General features: G+C 39.8%; 1 protein-coding gene across 3 annotated transcripts in view; it reads left to right on the forward strand.

Annotated features, from left to right (window-relative positions):
• NRP1 (neuropilin 1) overlaps positions 1–20,347 on the forward strand; it is a 109,289-nt gene that overhangs the window by 64,487 nt on the left and 24,455 nt on the right. For all 3 annotated transcript variants that reach the window (XM_015281290.4, XM_040675467.2, NM_204782.1), the window contains 3 exon segments: positions 12,014–12,169; positions 15,060–15,204; positions 16,527–16,858. In XM_015281290.4, coding sequence (XP_015136776.1) covers positions 12,014–12,169; positions 15,060–15,204; positions 16,527–16,858 — 633 coding nt within the window.

Here is a 20,347-nt window from a genome sequence, read left to right on the forward strand (position 1 = left end):
TCCAGTCCAAATTTTGTGCTAGGTTTTCCAGCGGGGCAATGAAGTGGCCATGTTTTGAGGCCTGCAGGGAGCAGGCCTGGCCCAGGAGGCCCCAGATCCCAGCCTGCTTGCCCAGACCCCAGCCTGCCGTTCAGACCTCCTCCCAGCATCATGCTCGGGCACCCAGACTTGCACAGGGCCATCCTCCAGCCCAGACAGCCCTAAAAACAGCAGCCGACCCAGTGTAAAAGTATCCCTCTACATCCTGCAGCAGTGAGGTCTCTGGAGTAAGAAAGGGCCTCCTCACAAAGCAACCTGGGGGATCCCTTCGCCTTCACTGATTGAAATATCAGTTGTTTATTTAACACGAACTCTCCCATGCAAGGAAAATATACTTCCATTGATTTAAAACACTTCCATGTATACACTGCTTCACCAGAATGAGAGGGACCTCTGAGGTGGAATTTTTCTTCCACATTTGTCTTCATTCCTTTAAATTTGCAGTAACCTACCTTCTTCATTACTTGCTCCTTTGTAAGCGAAACCCAGAAACATGCATCATTGATGTAAACTGGTATATAGATTAATATAGATTTATTCCTGCAGCACTTCTGAAAATAATCACAGTTTATCATTGGGTGTCTCGACCTTTCATCTGTGTCATAGCTTATTTCCTTATCAGGTATTCACTTAAAAACACAGTCAGTATTTATATATTGCTTCTGCACAGCACATTTGTTTCATTAACAGGTTTATTCTTATATCAGGCAGCTGCTCAGGTTGACTTTCCTGACCAAGCTTATCTAAATATTTCACATGAAAGCTCAAGGAAGTGCAAGTCAACAATGCCTCTTAATTTTACTGCTGTTATTTCTGCTTCTTTTGGAGTCTGATATTGCAGTGAAGTACATCCTATTTCTGCATAGAATAAGGTGAAACTTGGGAAACCTGGGAAACCCACTTCTAGCCTTTGAAGGACTGCCTGAGCGCTGAGGCTCAGAGGCTTCATGGCAGGGCTTGCCCATCATTAGGGAGCACACTGACATGAAAGCACAAAACCTGCCAGTCCTTTGCCTTCCCTACCACTTCAGAATACAAGTCATGTATTTGGTTCATGTCATTTTACAGTTCATAACTGTACTCCAGCAATTACAAAAAGCGGAGTTAGCTTTATGTGGAAGAGTGTTACAGTTATCTTATAGTCTTAACGTGCGTTCACACATGGGCAAAGAATGACAAAAGAATATTCCTTTCTGGAAATCACAGTCAGTATAGACTGTGACACAGTGCAGAACTGGGGTTAATTGACCCAGCAGGATGCATTCGTACCTTTATTTACTGTGACATGGGAATAAATGGTACAGTTTCTCAAAGGCGAGTACTGAAATTAGGCAGGAGGGAGAGGGAGAACTAAAAGGGCCCTACAAAGTATGAAGGTTTTTTTTTATTTTTATTGTTATTCAAAGCATTTTAAGAGCTATTTTAGTACCAGAAAGTTCCCAGCCATAGATTTATCACTCTGGGGAGTCTGAAGGGATGCTCAGATTGCTGTGTGCAACCACTGGCAGCCTTATTGCTCCAGAAGTGCAGGTGCAAAATGATGTTTAGAGGAAAAGCCTCACTACATCCCACTGACATGTTTCTGCATCAGCCCTGCTGCAGAGGGGAGTTCTGCGTGGCTTCGAGCAATCCTGCATGCAACATATGGAGGAGCAGCAGAAGCAGAGCCCCTCTGAGTCTCCGCCACCAGCCTAATCATTATAATAGTTGCACTTCTTTCAGGGGATCCATTATGCAGAGATCTGAGTAGTTTCTATATAACTCCGTAATTACCTATGCATCCACTTCCCAGTCCAGCCCTACATCCCCTCAATGGCTGCCAGACAGATGGCCATTTAGAGCTGAGGTAGCAAATTAAAAATGTGTCCAGAAAAAGCACCGAATCGGCAGCTACTAAAATAATTTTGTAAATTTATCCCACTTTCACAAAATAGTTCATTCCAGGAGGCAAAGTAATTAAAACCTTCAAATATGTTTTTAAACTAAATGTTTTTTACATTTTCTTCTTCTACTTCTTCTTTTTTTTAATGAAAACATCTTTTCCTTCTACTTTCTTTCACAGAAATTAAAGCCACTTGAAAACATTTGGAACAGAATGCTTCTTCTCTTTTTTTCCCATTCACCATGCTCATGTGTTCAGCTTGACTCAAACCATTTGTTATTGCTCGATGATATTTTTAACTGCCATGAGGGCAAAAAATCAGTTGGTTGTGCCACTCTGCTTGGCAGGGGAGCTCTGCTGGAGGGTCTGCAGAGCTTGTGTGGGCTGAGGCAGCCTTGCCTATTCCACACTGCAACACGTCTGTTCCTCTGAGCCCGTGCTCTTTGCAGAGGTGAGGGAAGGTATCTCAAAAGGAGATTCTTTCCAGGTCCAGCAGAAATAAATTAATCTACAAGACCAGGCAGGTGTCAGGCTGCAGGGAAAGCAGAGCTCAAGGCTAGAAGTTAAATGACTAAGTGTAGTGGCTAAAAACACAGTCTTGGGTAGGAACACGCAGCCGAGGGATGTTATAATAAGCAGAGTTGTTACTGAGTTAAAGGTCTCTGCTCTCACAGGGCTGACCCCAGACTGGAGATGATAGGAGCACTGCTGAGTGCTTTGCAGAGACAGTTGTGCGATTTTATTCACTCTTTCCACACCTGCATGGCTGTATGAGGCTGAAGAGTTCGAGTCCTGCGGGTCCTTCCCCATCCCGGCATCCACACTCCGGGTTTTCTGCCATTTGCCTCCCCTGCCCTTGTGTTATCCTGCTTCTCTGTCCCAGTTTGATTCTATTCTGCCCATTAGGTGACATTTTCACAGCAGTAGAAAGATAGGTAAAGTGGAAGGATAAATTAGATTTCTTCCGAGTGGTAAATAGATTCCCTTCAGAAAGCAATTTGTCTTCTTCCCACCAAATATATATATATATATATATATATATATATATTTCAATGGAGGGATACTTACATTTTTGCTTCACATCACATTTTTGTTCAAGGCTTTAAAAAATTCTTTAAAAAAACATCACTGTGAACTTCATAGCTGTCTGATAAACAAAGCCTATAAGCAGAGAAAGCACAGCTGACAGTCAAGAAATTGTTAAGCCGAAGCTGGGTTCCTTTGGTTTTGGGAGTGCCTGGCTCCTCCTCAGAGCCCTGTTTGCATGCAGCTCCCAGCAGCTGGTGGTACCTGTGCAGTCTGGTCTTTCTCTTCTCTGCAGCCTCCTGCACTGAACACTTTAGGCAAGATTCATTTCTGGTGTTGATCCTTTGAAGCTGCTGATAAGATTAATTTGTCGTGTTGCTTATAAAACCTGGGCATATTTTAACCGGTCATATTTAGGTTAGAGATGATTGAAATGGAGACTAAGGTGGCTTTCAGCCTTAACAAACGGAGCAGCAGGTCTTCCATTGCAAATCCTGTTAAATTCAGACTGTGGGTTGAAGGGCTGACGGAGCATAGAATAATTTTAAAATGCTGTTATCAGGCTGTAAAAATTAACAGTCCATAGTGGTTTTTCCCCTTTCGGTGATATGCTTAACTAAGAAAATACATCCTGTGTTTATTTTACAAAGTCACAGCACTTAAAAATCAATGGCTTTGCCCTTTGCATGGCTAAAGACAGAGCAAATTTTAGAGAGACGGGTTGGGAGTACACAAACCAGGCACGTTCCTTGGCCCAAGAAACCCTGGAAATGAGATTCCAGAAGTCTGAGCAGGCTTTGCTGAGAAAAAGGATGGAAATGAACCAATCTTCTGGTGCTTTGCTTTAGCACCAGAGGGGAAGCACTAGGGGGGGTCTGTAAGAAAGAAGGGGAGACACTCTTTAGCAGCATCTGTTGTGACAGGACAAGAGGGAATGGTTTCAAACTAAAAGAGGAGAGATTTAGATTGGATATAAGGAAGAAGTTTTTTATAGTAAGAGCGGTGAGGCACTGGCACAGGTTGCCCAGAGAGGTGGTGGATGCCCCATCCCTGGAGACACTCAAGGTCAGGCTGGACAGGGCTCTGAGCGCCTGATCCAGTGTAGGTGCTCCTGTCCATTGTGGGGCAGTTCCTTCCAACTCAAATGATTCAGTGATTTTGTCTGGGTGGTCACCAACCTGTGCATCCCTTCTGCTGTCCCTGTACTCCTACAAAGGCAAAAGCACTGCACTCACCAGTAGGTCTTCCAGATCCCCCCCCTCAGAAGGATTTCATCCACAGCTGAAGCTATGAGAAACGTACCAAACAAGATGATGTTGACATATCACTCCCTTTTCTCTGAGCATTTACAATCCCTTCAGCACATCATCTGACCACAGTTACCTGACATTTTCTCTAGAAAGTAGCAGAAACTCATATTTTAAAAAAAGCAGTGACTTGTTTGGTGACCCAGTAGTAAATTAAAATCATCATACACAATGTGTATGAAATAGAAAATCGAATTTTGGTGCAACAAAACTGACAGTTCCATTTAACAGAGAATAAATGAATGCAGACTCCCGTGGATGACTGACTGATTTAAAGAGACTGTGCCGATTTTCCCAGATGAGAAAGCTGATCACAAGAAAATACATAGATTTCTATGTGACGCGGGTCATACACCTTTTCCAATTCCCAGTGAAATTAAGCTTAAAAAATATTAAATCTTAGACACTGGCAATTTTTCCACATTTTGCTGCTGTATATATAGAAAGCTCAAAGATTGAACTTTGTAGCAAATTCCAGTGATTTCAGAGGCACTTTCTCTGCATCTGTGATTGCACAGTCAGATCTTTCTGGTCTGAGACAGCAGAGGTTTAATTCTGTATGGCACATCACACCTTCACTTATGAGCTTCCTACACAATTAGCATAGGTATGCTGCGAAACAGGAAGAAGCAGAGGCTGTTCCTGGGTGTTTATGCGTGTATAATATTGTACTTATATTCAGAGTGCCAAAATACATTTCAGATCAAGCCTTGCTGCCTCTGCCTCTGATTTCAACAGGACGGTAGCTGGGAAATGAATGCTAGAAGAGAACACTGAAGATAAAATTCAGTGTTTTCCACGCAGAGCCCAGTTATTCACATGTGAGGCAGTCTGACAGAAAAGCTTTGCATTACTCGTTTCCCATTTGTGCATTAGTTGCTTGGTACAGTTGGGAGAAAAAGAAGTCCTACAATTATGTCTCTCTCTCAGAAAAGAGCGGTTCTGCAAGTATTGCTATAGAGTTTCCCTTTTCTATAGTTTCTAACACAAACTGGGGAAGGTTACATTCAGACTGCACTAAATAGTTGTCTTCATTCCAGATCAGAGGATTAAGCTCAGGTTTAAAATTAAATGTAAATTACAAATAAGTATTCAGAAAACGTTAATTAAAAGTATTACGTTCCTGACTCATTTATGGCTCAGCAAGGGTTCCTAAGTATCTTAGCTGGAGAAAGGGGCCATTCACATTCCTCTTTTTTTGACCAAGTCATTGTACATGTCTTAGGTTATCCATTTGCAAGTTAATGTAGTGCTGAAGCAAAGGTTTTCATTTTAAAGAAGTAATATTTCACAGCAAGATATGCTCCTGCAAGACGTAAAACAATCTTTTTCTAAAGCACTGGGAGTTAATCAGCCTTTCTCTCCTCTGCTACATTGCTAGAGGTTTTGAATGGCACGAGATACCGATTACTTGGATCCCAGAGTCTATAGAAATCCCAATACTATTACATTCTCCTCTCTTTGTTATCGTATCTTGGTGTTCAGGTTTTAAGGAGTTTTGAAGTAGGAAATAAATTAAAAAGAAGGTATTTTCTGAGTCGTCTGAATAACGATCGTGTTACATCAGACCCCTACGAGACCACGTCAGGTGCAGCTTGGAATGAATGAAGAGTGGCAGGAACACTCTCCATCACCACCCAAGAACACAGTCAGCCCCTTCCAGGAGACCAGTGCATTGCCCCTGCTTTTAAACTGACCCCTTCCAAGCCCCACACTGAAAATATCACACCGAGCTAATGTGTACCAGTGGCAGCACTTCTCCCAGCCTACTCACAGCATTTCTCTTTCACATTTGATCTTTATAGTTTCCATACTGGAGCGATTTGGTTTGCTGAATTCTGGAAATGTCTCAAGTTGAAATGCTAGTGTATTAACCTGCTGTACTGAGTCTCTTTTGTTTCTCTTTACCAGAGTGCTGCTTGCCAATTTTTACAACTACAGCAGATTTTACTATTCAAACAGAACCAGATGGAACACCAGTTCAAAGAACATGTCAGAATTAAATATTTCTTTTTTAATTACTTGCTTCTGATTTATGCAAAAAAAAATTAACATAAGAGTGGGAGAATGTGCCATGAATCCAGATGCAACACAGCCCACACAAGCATTATCTTTTCTCTGTCAGAGACACAGAGGCCTTTTCTTTCATTTTTTTCTAGTCTTTTTTTTTTTTCCCTTTGTTTCTGGATTTCATTTTTCTTACACTTTCCACATCTTTTCTTTCTCCAGGAAGCCCCATAGTGACGACTGAGGTTCTTTTATGTCTATTAGTTATACTTTTTCAGGACCATTTTGACTTTTCTCTTGTAGAAACTAGCTCATCTGGCTCCGAAAAAAAAAATCACTGTACTCAGTGCTGCAGTCCCAGCATCAGTATCTCAGTGTGATAGGCTCCTCTGAATCAATTCTTTGTCTTCCGACACAGAGTCTTTACACTCACGTTTTTCCTGCTCAGAAAAGCATTTGGGCAGAGGGCAAAGATTGCAAGGAATATCTCAACTGCTAAAGAAAGTTCATTTGCTTGTTGCTGCCAAGCATTCCTACTTCTTTGGCATGAATATTTGCTCATCTTCTTGTTCCTACCTTCCCACTTCTGCCAGGTCACATAGGCATCAGTTCAGTAAAGCATGCTGACTGAGGGCAGTTGTTTAGCACAGGCTAGAAGTTGAGTGCACGATTAGCTGCTCTCTCTTGTCATGCTTTCAGGACGTTGCTGTCAAAATCAATGAGAAAGACTTCAGTGACTCAGGAAAGATCCTACCAACAGCAGTATTTTAATCTTGCTTTGTTTGTGGAGCTGACACAAGCATTGCTGAGAATTTTGCACAAAAGTCTGAGGTGCTTTACAGCCTTAACTACTTTCACTTAAACCCAGGATGAATATTTATGCCCTGTCATTAATCAAGGGGTTGTGCTCTTTTAATGATGATTCATTTCAGGGATGAAGGCTTTTGGAAGTAACATTCAAACCAAATTAGTGAAACTCCTTTCAGAATTTCTACTAGAGCCTGTGCCACTTTTACTCAGCATTGTAATCTTTTTTACTTAAAGCTCAATAAATAAAGCAACTAATTGATAGCTGTACGTACGTCATGGTAGTATGAGATTGGTCAAAACAACAGCAACATCTAATAAAAAATATGGGCTTAACAATGAAAAAGATCAGTTCTTGATTAATTAAAATATTTGACAGAAGAACAGTGAAGCATCACAACAGTTAATGTAAATCAGACCTCTGTATGCTATCTAGGGAAATGACACAGTTCTCTAAAAATATTTACTTTGGTGTGTTGTGTCAAGTGATGGATTATACAGCTTTTCAAGCCACAAGAGATGCCCACAACAAAAAGCTTCCTGTTGTTAATCAAACTCCACCGCTTTGTCCTTTATTTTCTCAGGCTGTTGAACAGACCTACAGTAGGAGTGTTAAAAGCTCGTGAAACTGCTCCCTTGCTACAGCTCACTCAGCGACTGTATTTTATTTAGGGAGGCAGATTTTCATTCTGAAAATAAAGTCCTCCATACAGTGACATGGTTATGTATGACGACAGGGAGAAGCAATATTCATTTTGTGCCTTGTGTGTTGCGTGTTGTTCATTAACCAGCAGTTTTGATAAGATTTGCTGCGTGATATATTGTGCAGAGCTAAATGTTTTTCTTTTTCTCTCTCCTTAAATGGTCTCAAATCAAATGTGCATGCCACCCCTTGCATATCTGTGTCTTACAAGTGTGTCACCCACCCACATATTTTGAAGACAGTAAGACAGCAATAAAAATATTTTTCCTGGAAGCTAAAAGATATTGCAGTATAAATAGTGAGGAAGTAATTCATATGCAGAAATAGCTAGCATCTTGCAATGTGATTTCACAGGAAATAAATTGATTTCAGAAATAGGAAAAACTGGGACTTTTCTACACGAACATTTTTCTCCTGGAGAAGAAACACATACTTGAGATATTCCTCATTTCTTGTAGGTTCAGGGCCCATTCCTGTAGGTAGGTCTGCTCCCAGTCTTGTACTTACCAATAAAGGCGGTCACATTGCAACACAGGCAATTATCAAAGCAGTTTGTTGGATAGAGCCCTAAGGTACTATTTTCCAGAAGGGAGAAGCTTTTTAATCTGAATGAAGGTGAGCAAGATTTTGAAAACGGACTCTCAGTATGCTGCAGTTAGTTAAAGCAAAAATTCTGTTAGTGGGAATGAAATATGATTTCAGGCTTGGAGACAACTGTCTGTCTCACACCGTGGCCATACAGCATGCAATAGCTTAGAAAATTGTTTGCATCCTGTGAAATAAATACCAGATGTTTGTTTATCATATGTGCAGAAAGTTAAATGTCAGATAATTGCAGGGAAATGTATTTTATGTTCATCTTCAAAAGTACTGTGTTTCATCACCATCTCTCTCTGCAGTTCATTGTAACATGAAACACAAGTTCCAGACAGACACAAAAAAAAAAAGGACAAGAAGTCCAAAACAAAAAGCTAGCTGTTAAAAATTCATATTAACACCTTGACTGGAGAAGAATGAAAATGAGAAAAATGGGTTACCTCTGGTCATGTTAACACTCGGAGACCTCTGTTCAGAAGGCACACTGAGCTGACTGGAAATTTCATGACTTGAAAAGCAAACACCTCCAAAAAGCATAGGAACTCCTACCTATTTAGTGACACACCTGCACTAGACCTGCTGCAGTGGTTCCTCTGGGTAACATAGCACAGAAGAGCTCTATTTTACAACCTCTACATTCTGGTACCTTCAGGTTCCGGTTGTTAATAGCAGTTGAAATGGTTGAGCTTCAACCCTGAAAAAATAGAAAGAGAACAAAATACATCAAAAAATGGCTAGTGAAGATTAATTTAACAACTCTTTTAAGATGTTTCATGCAATTTCCAGGGTTGTCTTCTACATAATTTATTTCAATCACCCTACTTAGAGAAGACTGCTAAATGTAGAGTTTGATTTACAAACATACAGAGGTACCACAGAGAGCTGCTCAGCATTACAATTCTATTTTCAGTCACCTGGAGATAAGCAATTCCTCTATAGGGCTGTACTACATGACACAGTTACTGGCGCCAGGAGCACAATTAGGTTGCCTCTTCCCTACCTGTGGGCAGTGAACTGGAGGCCTGCTCACAGACTCCCTATCTCAGTCCCCTGTTATCTTTTGGCACGAGAATTTCTACCTACGTGTAGAGTTCTGTCAGGTTTTAGGTATGACGGTAGATGTCAGTCCTTACTGTGTTCAGGACTTTACTCTGGGCAGTGGACTAGATGGGTTTCAGGGTTTTCAATGCCTCAGGAGTTAAAGGAGTGTGTTGAATATCAGCATTTGGGCCTTAGCAAAATGTGGGCACCTGAAGTTCTGTGATGGGACAAGCCTGAGGTGCCTGAGCGATCACTGACCAGTAGCTGTAATTGTTCACTCAGACATCAGCTAATCAAATCTTCCCCTCAATCCCCAGTGTTAAATTTTAACTTAGCTTCAAATATCTAGAACTCTTGTAATAGGCCATTGCTTGACTTTATTCACAATGAAGTACTTACTGTATATTAAAAAGCCCCTACTAGAATCATTTCAAATCAGTTGGAACAGTACAGGCTTGGGACCCTAATCATTTCAAAACTGAAGAGCTGTTTCAAATTGTAAGAGAAGCAGATCATTTAAATAACTTAGCTCTGCACTCCCTCAGACTTCCAGATTTTCAAGTGCACTTCAGTCTGGAAGTGAATGTGGTATTGGACATAACTCAGTGCAGCACACTTTACAATCAGCAGAGTACAGTTTGGAGAGCATTTGAAGTTAAGCTGAGATTGCTCAGCGCGATGATGCCCAGATTCCCCCATTAACTTTCAGATTGCAACAGTCTAACATCTGAGACTCTCCAGTTACTTTAAATCACTTGATTGTTTTTGTAAGGCGGTGCTCTGATTTTTTTTTTTTTAAGATTGATTTTTTTATTTTTTTTTAATCACGAGACAACAAATGTTGCACTATTTCACCTCTACAGACCAACGCTAAAATGTTACATATAGGCTTCACCAGCCTTAAAAACCATGGCGGGGGCAGCAGCTTTGTGCTGAAAGCTAGTTCTATCTGTCACACACAAGGCCTCTATTCTTATGTTGGAAGACTTCAGAATGACTTGCATATGACATGGGCATTGAGAGAGCAGCCAGTCTGTCCTCAATAGCACTTCCTTCAGCCTTTTGAGAGAGAATGCAGAGCATGTTGATTTAACTGCTCCAGCGCCTTTGGATATATGACATACATCCAGGAAAAAGGATGCCTGTGGGACACAGGGGACATATGTGCCCCATCCTGCATACTTTGGAAATAATGAGAAGGCCTGAGACATTCTTTGGGCATTCACGTGAGAAGGATTAATCAACCTATTATTATGCTCCTAAGGCCTGGTCAACAAGTTTAAGCAAATTAGTTGCTCTGATTAATATTTTGTGAACAGCGTAATTTTATACTGAATTTAAATCGTTTGCTTTAGGAAACAAAGAGAAGGTTCTAGCTGCAGAGAAAGCGGAGTGATGAATTTGATTTTTATCAAGTTTGTTTTTATGGCTAAAGAAAGGCAGTAAGGAAATGGTGCGTTTCAAAGCTGTGGTCATCATCCAGACGGGGTGAAAGTTTCATGCCTAGTTTCAGCCATTTGGCAGCTGGACTTGTACTCTGAGACAAAGGTTTCTCCTGCCAGCAGAGCTGACTTGACTAGTCTTGCTCCTGCACCTCACATCATCCTCCCAGCTACACCCATACAGCTTCAGTGACTACATATGATGACCTAGATCAAGAAACAGATCTGGAATAGAAATAGTTTTCTGAGGGGGGAGTTAATCTAAATCACTTCTTCATTTGGTTGCAGTGTAATTTCATGAGGGAAAGACAGAGAATGGTTGAGGAAGAGAGACGGCCTCCAGCAAGCATTTGTGTGCACACAATAGCATTCATTTCTATAGCTAGTTCAAATTGCCATTATTTTCCAAAGCTTGAAGTTCATTACATTTGTCAGTTGGAGCAGAATTACTGAACTTGTGTTAATGCCTCCTTCTTTTTTTCTGCAAATGCCTCATAGTGTACAAGCTAGCAACTCATTTGCCTTTTTCCCAACAAAATTGCACAGTGATTCATAATTATCCTGTGACTAAATAATACACCATGGGACTCTTTTCTCCTCATCTGTTTGCAAGTGATGAGCTTGTAGGCTTCAGCAGAATTCTTTTTATCATTCCCTAAGTGCATGACGTCGATATTGTACTATTAAATTTTATCCCATTTCTAATACTCCAGTCCTCAGGGTCATTCAGCTTTCACTGCATGGCTCTCCTCTGTATTGACAATGCCTGGTAGCTTTGTGTCCTCAGCAAATTTCATTTGCATCTATGCAAGACAGTTAATGAAAGTATTAAGTAAGATTGTTCACCAGACTGGTCCTTGAGGAGCTTTGCAAATAACTTGTCTGCAGTCTGGTGCCCAGTTGTACTGATGGGGTTTCTGGTTCCTCCTCCATAGAGGAAAGATAATCCTCTGCCATGTGTGTAGCCCTCCTAACTGATCAAGCAAAAATTCCCTTCTCCTGTGATTGCCCTGTTAGCAAGAAAGAAGACTTGTATTGTCATTAGCGACAAGATACTGCAGTTTTCTTTTTATAAATCCTTATTACCTCTGTGAAACTTAGGGATGGGGAGGGTCACTTATGCATTGATTGTTCTCACATCCCCATTTGTTCACTACCACAGGTAGACCTGGGCCTTCTTCGCTTCGTTTCGGGAATTGGGACCCAAGGAGCCATCTCAAAAGAGACAAAGAAAGAATATTACCTGAAAACATACCGTGTAGATGTCAGCTCCAATGGGGAAGACTGGATTACACTGAAGGAAGGAAACAAGCCTGTTGTAAGTCCTTTCTCTTTTACCTTTTTTAGGCAAAAAAAACAGGCTGTTGAATTCCTTAGTTACTGTTACTATTATTTGGTAAATAAGCAAAAAAAAAAAAAAAAAAAAAAAAAAAAAAAAAAAAGCCAAAGAAGAATAAGGTATCACAGGCTTAATCAGCATGATCAGTGCTAGCAATATCCCAAATCCAAAAGGCATTAATTTTCTCAGTAGCAGAGGGCCCCAGAAATCGTTTGTGTGCAGCAGCTGAAAAGGGTGTAAGGTTCTCCTTTGCTTATTGTAGCCACCAGAATTGGAGTGGTTTGGATCTTTTCCCCAGAGTGTGCTGCTGTTTCCCTATTTGACAGAAATTTCCTATGTGACCTTCAGAAAAACATTATGGGGAAACTTCTAGAAAATGTATCAGTACTTTATGTATGGTGAAGCTCTGGATATGTACTGCTTTGGTGCCTCAGCGTAGCCCTGTTGTCTTGCAAGAGTGCCAGCAAGCCATTAGTAATTTGTTAGACTTTCAAGCATCTCAGTGATGGGGTCATGCAGGCAGATAATTAGGCTTATCTTTCTATCCTTATAGATTTTTATCACCTTTCCATTTATCAGCAGATTTGCTCCCTGTAACCTCCCAGTGAAACAGCTTTAGACAGTTGTAAGAAAAATCTTCATTATCCACCACCACGAGCATAAAGCTCATTACTAAGAAGTCAGTTCTGTCCCAGGTCCCAGTGAGGCTGTAACTTCCATTCCACCTCACCTGGGACACGTCTGGGAGCAGCATTCCCGGCGGCTGCCAGGGGCTGATGCAATGTAGAAGGCTTTCTGCTGTCTCTCTTCGAAACAGCTTTTTTGTGACCCTTCTGCAAGGGCTCAGAATAGCTGCGTAATATTATGCTCTATCAGTGTAACCATATCTAGCTTTAAATATTTGGTTACTGGTTTGTCCCTTATTCATCTGTAAGTGTTATGCCAAGTCCACTACTTTTGTCTAATTGAAATGGTAGGAGTGTTTAACACATTTATGTTTCTTCTTTGAAACACTTTGTAAAGAAACAAAAAACAAGAATCCTGAAAGCCTCCTGAACAGGTATTATCCTGGTTTTACAGATGAGAAGGAACTTTAGAAGGTCAAATGCCTCAATGCAGGCACTGTGTAATGATGTGCAAAGGTACAACAACTGACTTGCCCAAAGTCACAGGAGGAGACAACACTGGAGTGGGTACAAGGCACAGCATTTTCTGGCTCTAGTTCCAGTAACCTGAACAAATACCTCTTTCAGAATCAGACCATGACTGATTTTCATAACCAGCTTCAATCTGTAAACTCTCCAAGAGTTTATTTTATACAGGTTTCTGTTGTACATGCTGTCCTTAATTTGTTCTTAAATCACTTACTTTTTCAAAGGGTTTATTTAAAAAAAAAAAAAAATGTTTCTTGAAAGGTCACGTTTCTAAAATGACCTTATTTTGCTGTTGATCAGGATCAGGACAAGGAAAAAACTTGTATGTTGATATCCTTCTAAAAACTTCATTCAGACCAATGAAGGAGACTCAGCTGCTGAAGGACTGACAAAAGCAGGCAGCCACCAGCATTTTAAGGAAGCCTCATGGCAGTGTTGCATTGACCATGCTCCGGAGTTGGGTGCCTTGAGAGACCCATTTCTTTGATCAGATGCAAACCTTGAGAGATGAACAACAGGTCCTCCCAGAGAAAAAGAAAATGGTTGCTGAAAAGAAATGTAGATCCATTTAAAGTCTCTTTTTTTGTATGAAACCCCTTTATTAAATTATTTAAGAAATAACTGAGCCTGATGAGCTGGCAGCTGTGTGCTGCTGGCCTCAGCTCCAAATTAGTGCAGTTATTGCAAGTAACAAACAGGAAAGTAGACACTGTATGTAAGAAATGGCAAAACCGCCTATAAAAAGAGAGGGACTGAATCTATGGAAAATAACAGGAAGCTGGTCCTCTCTACGTGAGAAAGAGGCAGGAAACTGAATCACCTTCTTTGGACTGGAACATTGCAAGGTTTCGGCTCTGCTAGGAAGGAGCGTGTTTGCAGGATCCTCAACATGAAAGAACAGCACAGTCCTCTCTCTTCTCGTGGAAGTCTTATTGTTCATCTGATTTGACTGTCAGCCTCAGGGGACGCACAGAGGCTAAATCTTAGAACCCGCTACACAGACTTTAAATAGACTTGCATCTCAGAATGCAAGGAGAAAGAAGGACTTGAGCATTTGTTAAGAAGGAGTTAAGCCCAGAAGGTTATCAGAGCAAGGGTTGCATGACACACTCTGAAAAACTCTGAAACCCAAGGACAGCAAAACAAAGTGTTTTTAGCTTAACTCCATATAGGGATTTTTACATGGTCTAATTGAAATCCAAACCTTTAATTTGGGCATGAGGTTTTGTAGCTTTTGGCATCATTCTACAAGCATCTGAGTAATCAAATTGCCCTAATTGGACAGCAAGGCTTTCTGCCAGGACATGGCAATCCTTGGGTGGCAAGGACCAGTGTATGCCAGTCCCACATAGAGGCCTGGGCATTGGGAAGGTGTTAACACAGGCAGGGATTGGGCAGGGCCTTGCTGTGCTCAGGTGAGTCCCTGCTCTCCTGATGGCCTTGAGCTCTCCTGCTATGTTCTGCAGCGTGCTATGGGACACGACTATTTTTTAGTATCACCAAACATATTTTTACTCTCAAAGGAATACTTAGCTATCTGCAAAAATTATGTTAGGAGTTTAATGAAATACTTCCCCATGCAAGACTTTTGTCTCGTTCCCCCACAGAAATAACCCTGGCTAGATCTTGTGTCTGTAGTATCTGTAAAATACAGAAATCTGAACACCATTTAAAAGAAAACCTAACAGATATATATCTTTTCTTTCCACACAAAGGTGTTTCAAGGGAATAGCAACCCCACTGATGTTGTTTACAGACCTTTTCCCAAACCAGTTTTAACACGTTTTGTACGAATTAAACCTGTGTCTTGGGAAAATGGTGTATCGCTGAGATTTGAAGTGTATGGCTGCAAGATAACAGGTAAGTCTTGGGAAGGATTTTAAATCCAAGGGAATTTTTGGTGCCTATGCTGTGTTTTTTTTTTTTTTTTTTATTAGTGTAATACATCTTCACTATTTCCGTTTGGTCTGACTGTAGAGACGTGAACAAAATGAGAAAGAAAATAAAACCCAACAACCCAAACGTACAGTGTTATCAGAATGTTGTTCCAGCATTCTCTTTTAAGTGTTCCACTTTAAGAAGTTAAATAAATAAAGTGTAATTACTTTTCATACAATTACTTTACAGCTTCATGCAGAATACCTCAGATACGCACCACTCTTGTTTTCCCTTTCTTACCCTCCAGTCCCTCCCTCTTGCCTACTGTTTGCAGTTTGCAGGTTGCCCAAGTAGCATACATACATATCTACATTTAAAAACACTACAAGGTAAAAACCCTGAGATCTAAAGCCTGTTTCAGTATCTAGTCATATAAACTCATGTTCCCAGTGATAATCAGTATTACTTTTTGGAATGTAACTCCTTTGTATCGCAGAGATACCTACCTACAGATACCAACCCAAATAATTGCCCGAAGTGCTTTCTAAAATAATAGGAAAAACCATTCATTGACATTTAAAAAACAAAAACAAAAACCAACCAACCAAACAAACAAACAAAAAAGGCACAACCGGGATTTTTTTAGGGTTTTTTTTCCAGTTTCTAGAAAAATTTGTTAACATTTTCTACGTAAAGTAAAAAAAAAAAAAAAGTCTTCTTTACAAAGACCTTTTACAAGGTGTATATGAAAATGATAACTTTAATATTTAGCTTCTTTGTTCTTTGAAAATGCCTGAGACCAAAGTAATAACAATAGCAAAATCTCAAGTACAGCAAGAAAGTGTAATTTACAGAATATACAAAAGATTTCCAGTTCCAACAACATTACAAATAAGTAATTTGCAACTGTGTTGGGTTTTTTGGGGTTTGTTTTTTTTTGGTTTTTTTTTTTTTTTTGGTTGATTTAGGAAACTTTCCCTAGGGAAAATTCAAATTCAAATGTGACCCTGCACTCCTTGACTGAGCAAAAAGAATAGAAAACAAGAATAGAATAGGATTTTCTGATCCTTTTGGTTCCCATACGGACAGAAATACTTGTGGTATTTTGGTACTTCCATTTCCTGCCAAAACTAGGAAGTGCATGTTTGAACAAATGAAAATTATATACATATCCAAAAAGATTATTTTGCATGTAAGAAAGAAATAAGAAATAGCTTATCAGAGTTGAACTGATTGTACGGCCTGTTTCTGGTTTGGTGCTTGTTCAGATTAACAGTTTAGTTCATTTGTTTTTTTCTCTGTAGATTATCCTTGCTCTGGGATGCTGGGCATGGTGTCTGGGCTCATTCCTGACTCTCAGATTACTGCATCTACTCAAGTTGATAGAAACTGGATCCCGGAAAATGCTCGCCTTATAACAAGCCGTTCAGGCTGGGCGCTGCCACCAACTACTCATCCATATACAAATGAATGGCTTCAGATAGACCTTGGTGAAGAAAAAATAGTGAGGGGCATTATTGTCCAAGGAGGGAAGCACCGAGAAAACAAAGTATTCATGAAAAAATTCAAAATTGGCTACAGCAACAATGGATCAGATTGGAAAATGATCATGGATTCCAGCAAGAAAAAGATAAAGGTAAGATAAGATAAGATAAAGGATAAAGGTAATTAATCTAGTTCAGAAGACGTCTGATGGGAGTAGTGTGCCTGTGTGGCCTTTAGGTTACTCCAGAATCACATGTAATGGTAATATCCAGCACAGCCAAAAAAGTAGAGTTACCTCTGCAGTTTCTTTCATTGACAATGAGTGAGCTCATTTGAGATACAGAATTACTTTTCCTCTGCTTTCTTTTTTTTTTTTTTTCCCAACCTACAAAATGAGGATTTAACTCAATGGGATACCTGTTGAATTTCTGAACTGCCTGCAGGCTGTTTTGAGAGCTACACAGGCTCTCCACAATGGTCTGATCGAAGCTGAATTGAAAGAAAGCGATGTGTTTTTTGACGTTATCCCATCCCAGGTGGAATGTACCAGAGGAGACTACTGGTGAAGCACCTTGTTACATGCTTGGGAATAACAGACAGTTGATTCATAGGTTGAAGCAGAAACCACAAGATCATATTTACAGGGATGGGTCAAATGAATTTCTGGGTTAAATGCCAAGGAAAAGAAAATGAGTGTGCTCCAGAAATGTCTCTGGGGATGTACTTATCTTTTTTTTTTGTCTTTGAATGTATGCACTTCAGAACATAACATGCACTGTTTAGCATGTTTACTCAAAATCCCATTTATTGTTTTCCATCCACATTTGTTATTGTTGCTTACAAAGTCCATTTTTACCTTGAGAGGCGCAACCTTTTTCAGTCCTCCCTTTTCAGCACCTTTTCAGGGGCTAGTGCTACAGTATTGGAAAGATCAGGGAATCAGACATACCAAAAACGTTCCCTCAAAAGGCAAATCATTATTGTGCTTGGCAAATGGACACCTTGAGAGTTGCTCCATATCTTAGCAGTGTTAGTCTGAAAATTAGATGTAAAAGCTGTTTTGCTATATAGACTCATCAATCAGCCAAACCTGTGTTTCTTTAATGGAGAAGCTGAGTGTGCCCATGGATGTAGCTTTTCCAGGCACATTTGGTAAATATTGGACTTCCTTCTCTCCTGTTTTAATCTCACTGAATATCACTTTTCATCATTTGTTATGGGGATTAAAACTAAATGAATTCAGCCTTTGCAATCAGCTCCTTTCTCTTGTTACCATGAGTTTTGACTTCATCATAAAGTGTGAAGAGAGTGTAAATCAACAATGGGATCTAACCATTTTCTGTCTAAAATAGATGTTGTTTTGACATGTACTTCTACACTGGGGCTCAATGAGGGAAAAAATAATGCCATATGCTTTCAAAGCAGTGCGCCGTCTGCTGCATGGCTTTCTGTTTTCTAATACAGGCACTTGCCATCATTGTCAGAAGTTAGCAGTTTGACAAGAAAACTAGAGTGCTAACTAACACACTGAGCCCATCCTCAGCTTTCATCGCTACCAGAAATTAACTTTCAAAGGTTAATGGAATGAGGAGGGCTGGAATTCAAATCTCTTGTGGCCTAATTATAATCCTTCCCAAAAAATTCAAGACATTTAATAAACTTTCCTCCAAAGTACAAGTTTTCTTAAGAGAATTAAATAAATCCTATGATTTGGGAGTCTGAGGGATTTAAAATGTTAATACTGGAATGTAGTATTTTTAAATGTAAGTAGAGCTGGATAGGACAGAATGCTATAATGAGTCACAGCAGGAATGTGGATTAGAAACAGCCCCATTTTATGAAATGAAACACATCATTTCACTTGGTTAAAGTCTTGACTTTCAATAAACAAACAACTGCACGCAAGGAAAAGGAACAGAAACGACAAGCTAAATGTAAAAACAGAATATATCCAAAGGATGAAACATCACCTCAACATGATCTTGTCATCCATGCCTGCAGCTCCCTCCCTAGGACTACCGTAACTCTTTTTTCTTTGGCTGACCCAATTTCTGCTATTTTTGACTGTGCAGAATGTTTCCCCCTTCAGCCTATCTCAAGCACTTAAAGGAGTGAATATCACTCAAATCCTTAAACGACCACGCAGAACCCCACATTCATTTCAAAATCCAACTTGTGTTTGTTTGCCATAGGCTTGCTCTAATTTACTCCATAAATTCATCTTTGTCTTCCATACTTCTTTCCTCCTTCCACTTACCAACTGATTACTTTTTTGGTTTTCACAACACTTCTGGTCATTTATTGCACAGGAAAATTCTAAATGTCCTGCCAACTGGAACAACCTTTTTAAATTTCTCTGCCATACTTTTGATTTACAAATCTATTAGGAAAACTATTTTTTTCCCTCTTGCTAGTTTATATTCCCTTTTGTTTTGTGATCATTTATTGTACTTATCTTTGTAATGAAGTAAATCTGTTTGTGACATGGCATATATAAAAGATGCTCACGAAGTGAAGTTTTACTGTGTACTCCTCTCTCCTCCCCCACAAAGAATATCAGTATGTATTTTAAATGAACAGTCAAAATTGAATCACAGGCAGCTCTTCACTACAAAGGACAGTGATTCAATATAATTATGATTCAATATAATTCTAGATGCCTATTGAATTCTAATGTCTATGTGTCAGTACTCCAGTATTGATGTCTTTTATAAAACAGTTGTCATTATTATATGTTGCTATTAAGACTACTATTAAAAAGGAAGCAGGAATTCCTCAGATATGTCTGTCTATTTTCTGCCATAAAATGGCATTCATTCTTTCATATGTGGTAGGTAGCTTTTTTGATCATTTGCCCTATATTGGAATTCAAATCTAATAATATGTAATTGCATGTTAATTGGTTCTGACAGGCCATCTACATGTGAATTCTTGACAGCTTTCTTCCAGGCACTGTCAGAACAGGAGGTCAGGCTGTGCCCCTTGAACCACTTCAGAGTTACAGTCTTCACTAAGAAATAATAGCAAAAGCATTTATGTAGAAATCACTTCACCCATCAACACTGGCTTATGTGACTGCAACACTGTCTTATGTGACTGGCACTCTAAGCAATGGCCAGAAGGGATTCTGGACCATTTGTTAGACATAAGTGTAAAGCAAACACAAGGAGGCTTTTAGGACTGCACTAAAAACAAAAGCAGATGTCGGTTTTACCTGTGCTCTTGGGCAATACAGCCAGTTGTTCCAGTGGCTTTGGTTTTCTCCATCCCCAGGTCAGTAGGAGGGCCCAGTTTTATTCTCATCCAAAATGAAGGACAGACAGGTGCTGACTTCTTTCTGAAGAAAGCTTCAGACCTCACAGTTATGAGTTGGAAGTAGCAGCTCTTCTAATCAGTTCAAAGAAGATTATATTTATTAATTTGTAATGTAACTATTAACAGAAAGAAAAGCTGAAATCATTTTACTTTTACTTCTTTTATATACATTTAATATTTTGTTGTTTATTCTCTACAGGGTCTTCTGAAGCTATTTTTTTTACAAAAATTAGGCCAAAAATAACTCTATTTAACCATCTTGGCTTGTAAGCGCTTTATGGAAGGGACTATTTCTTTGTACAGTCAACTCATTCTAAGGACCTAT

The sequence above is a fragment of the Gallus gallus genome, chromosome 2 (genome assembly GCF_016699485.2).
Source record: "Gallus gallus isolate bGalGal1 chromosome 2, bGalGal1.mat.broiler.GRCg7b, whole genome shotgun sequence".
Taxonomy (NCBI): Eukaryota; Metazoa; Chordata; class Aves; order Galliformes; family Phasianidae; genus Gallus; species Gallus gallus.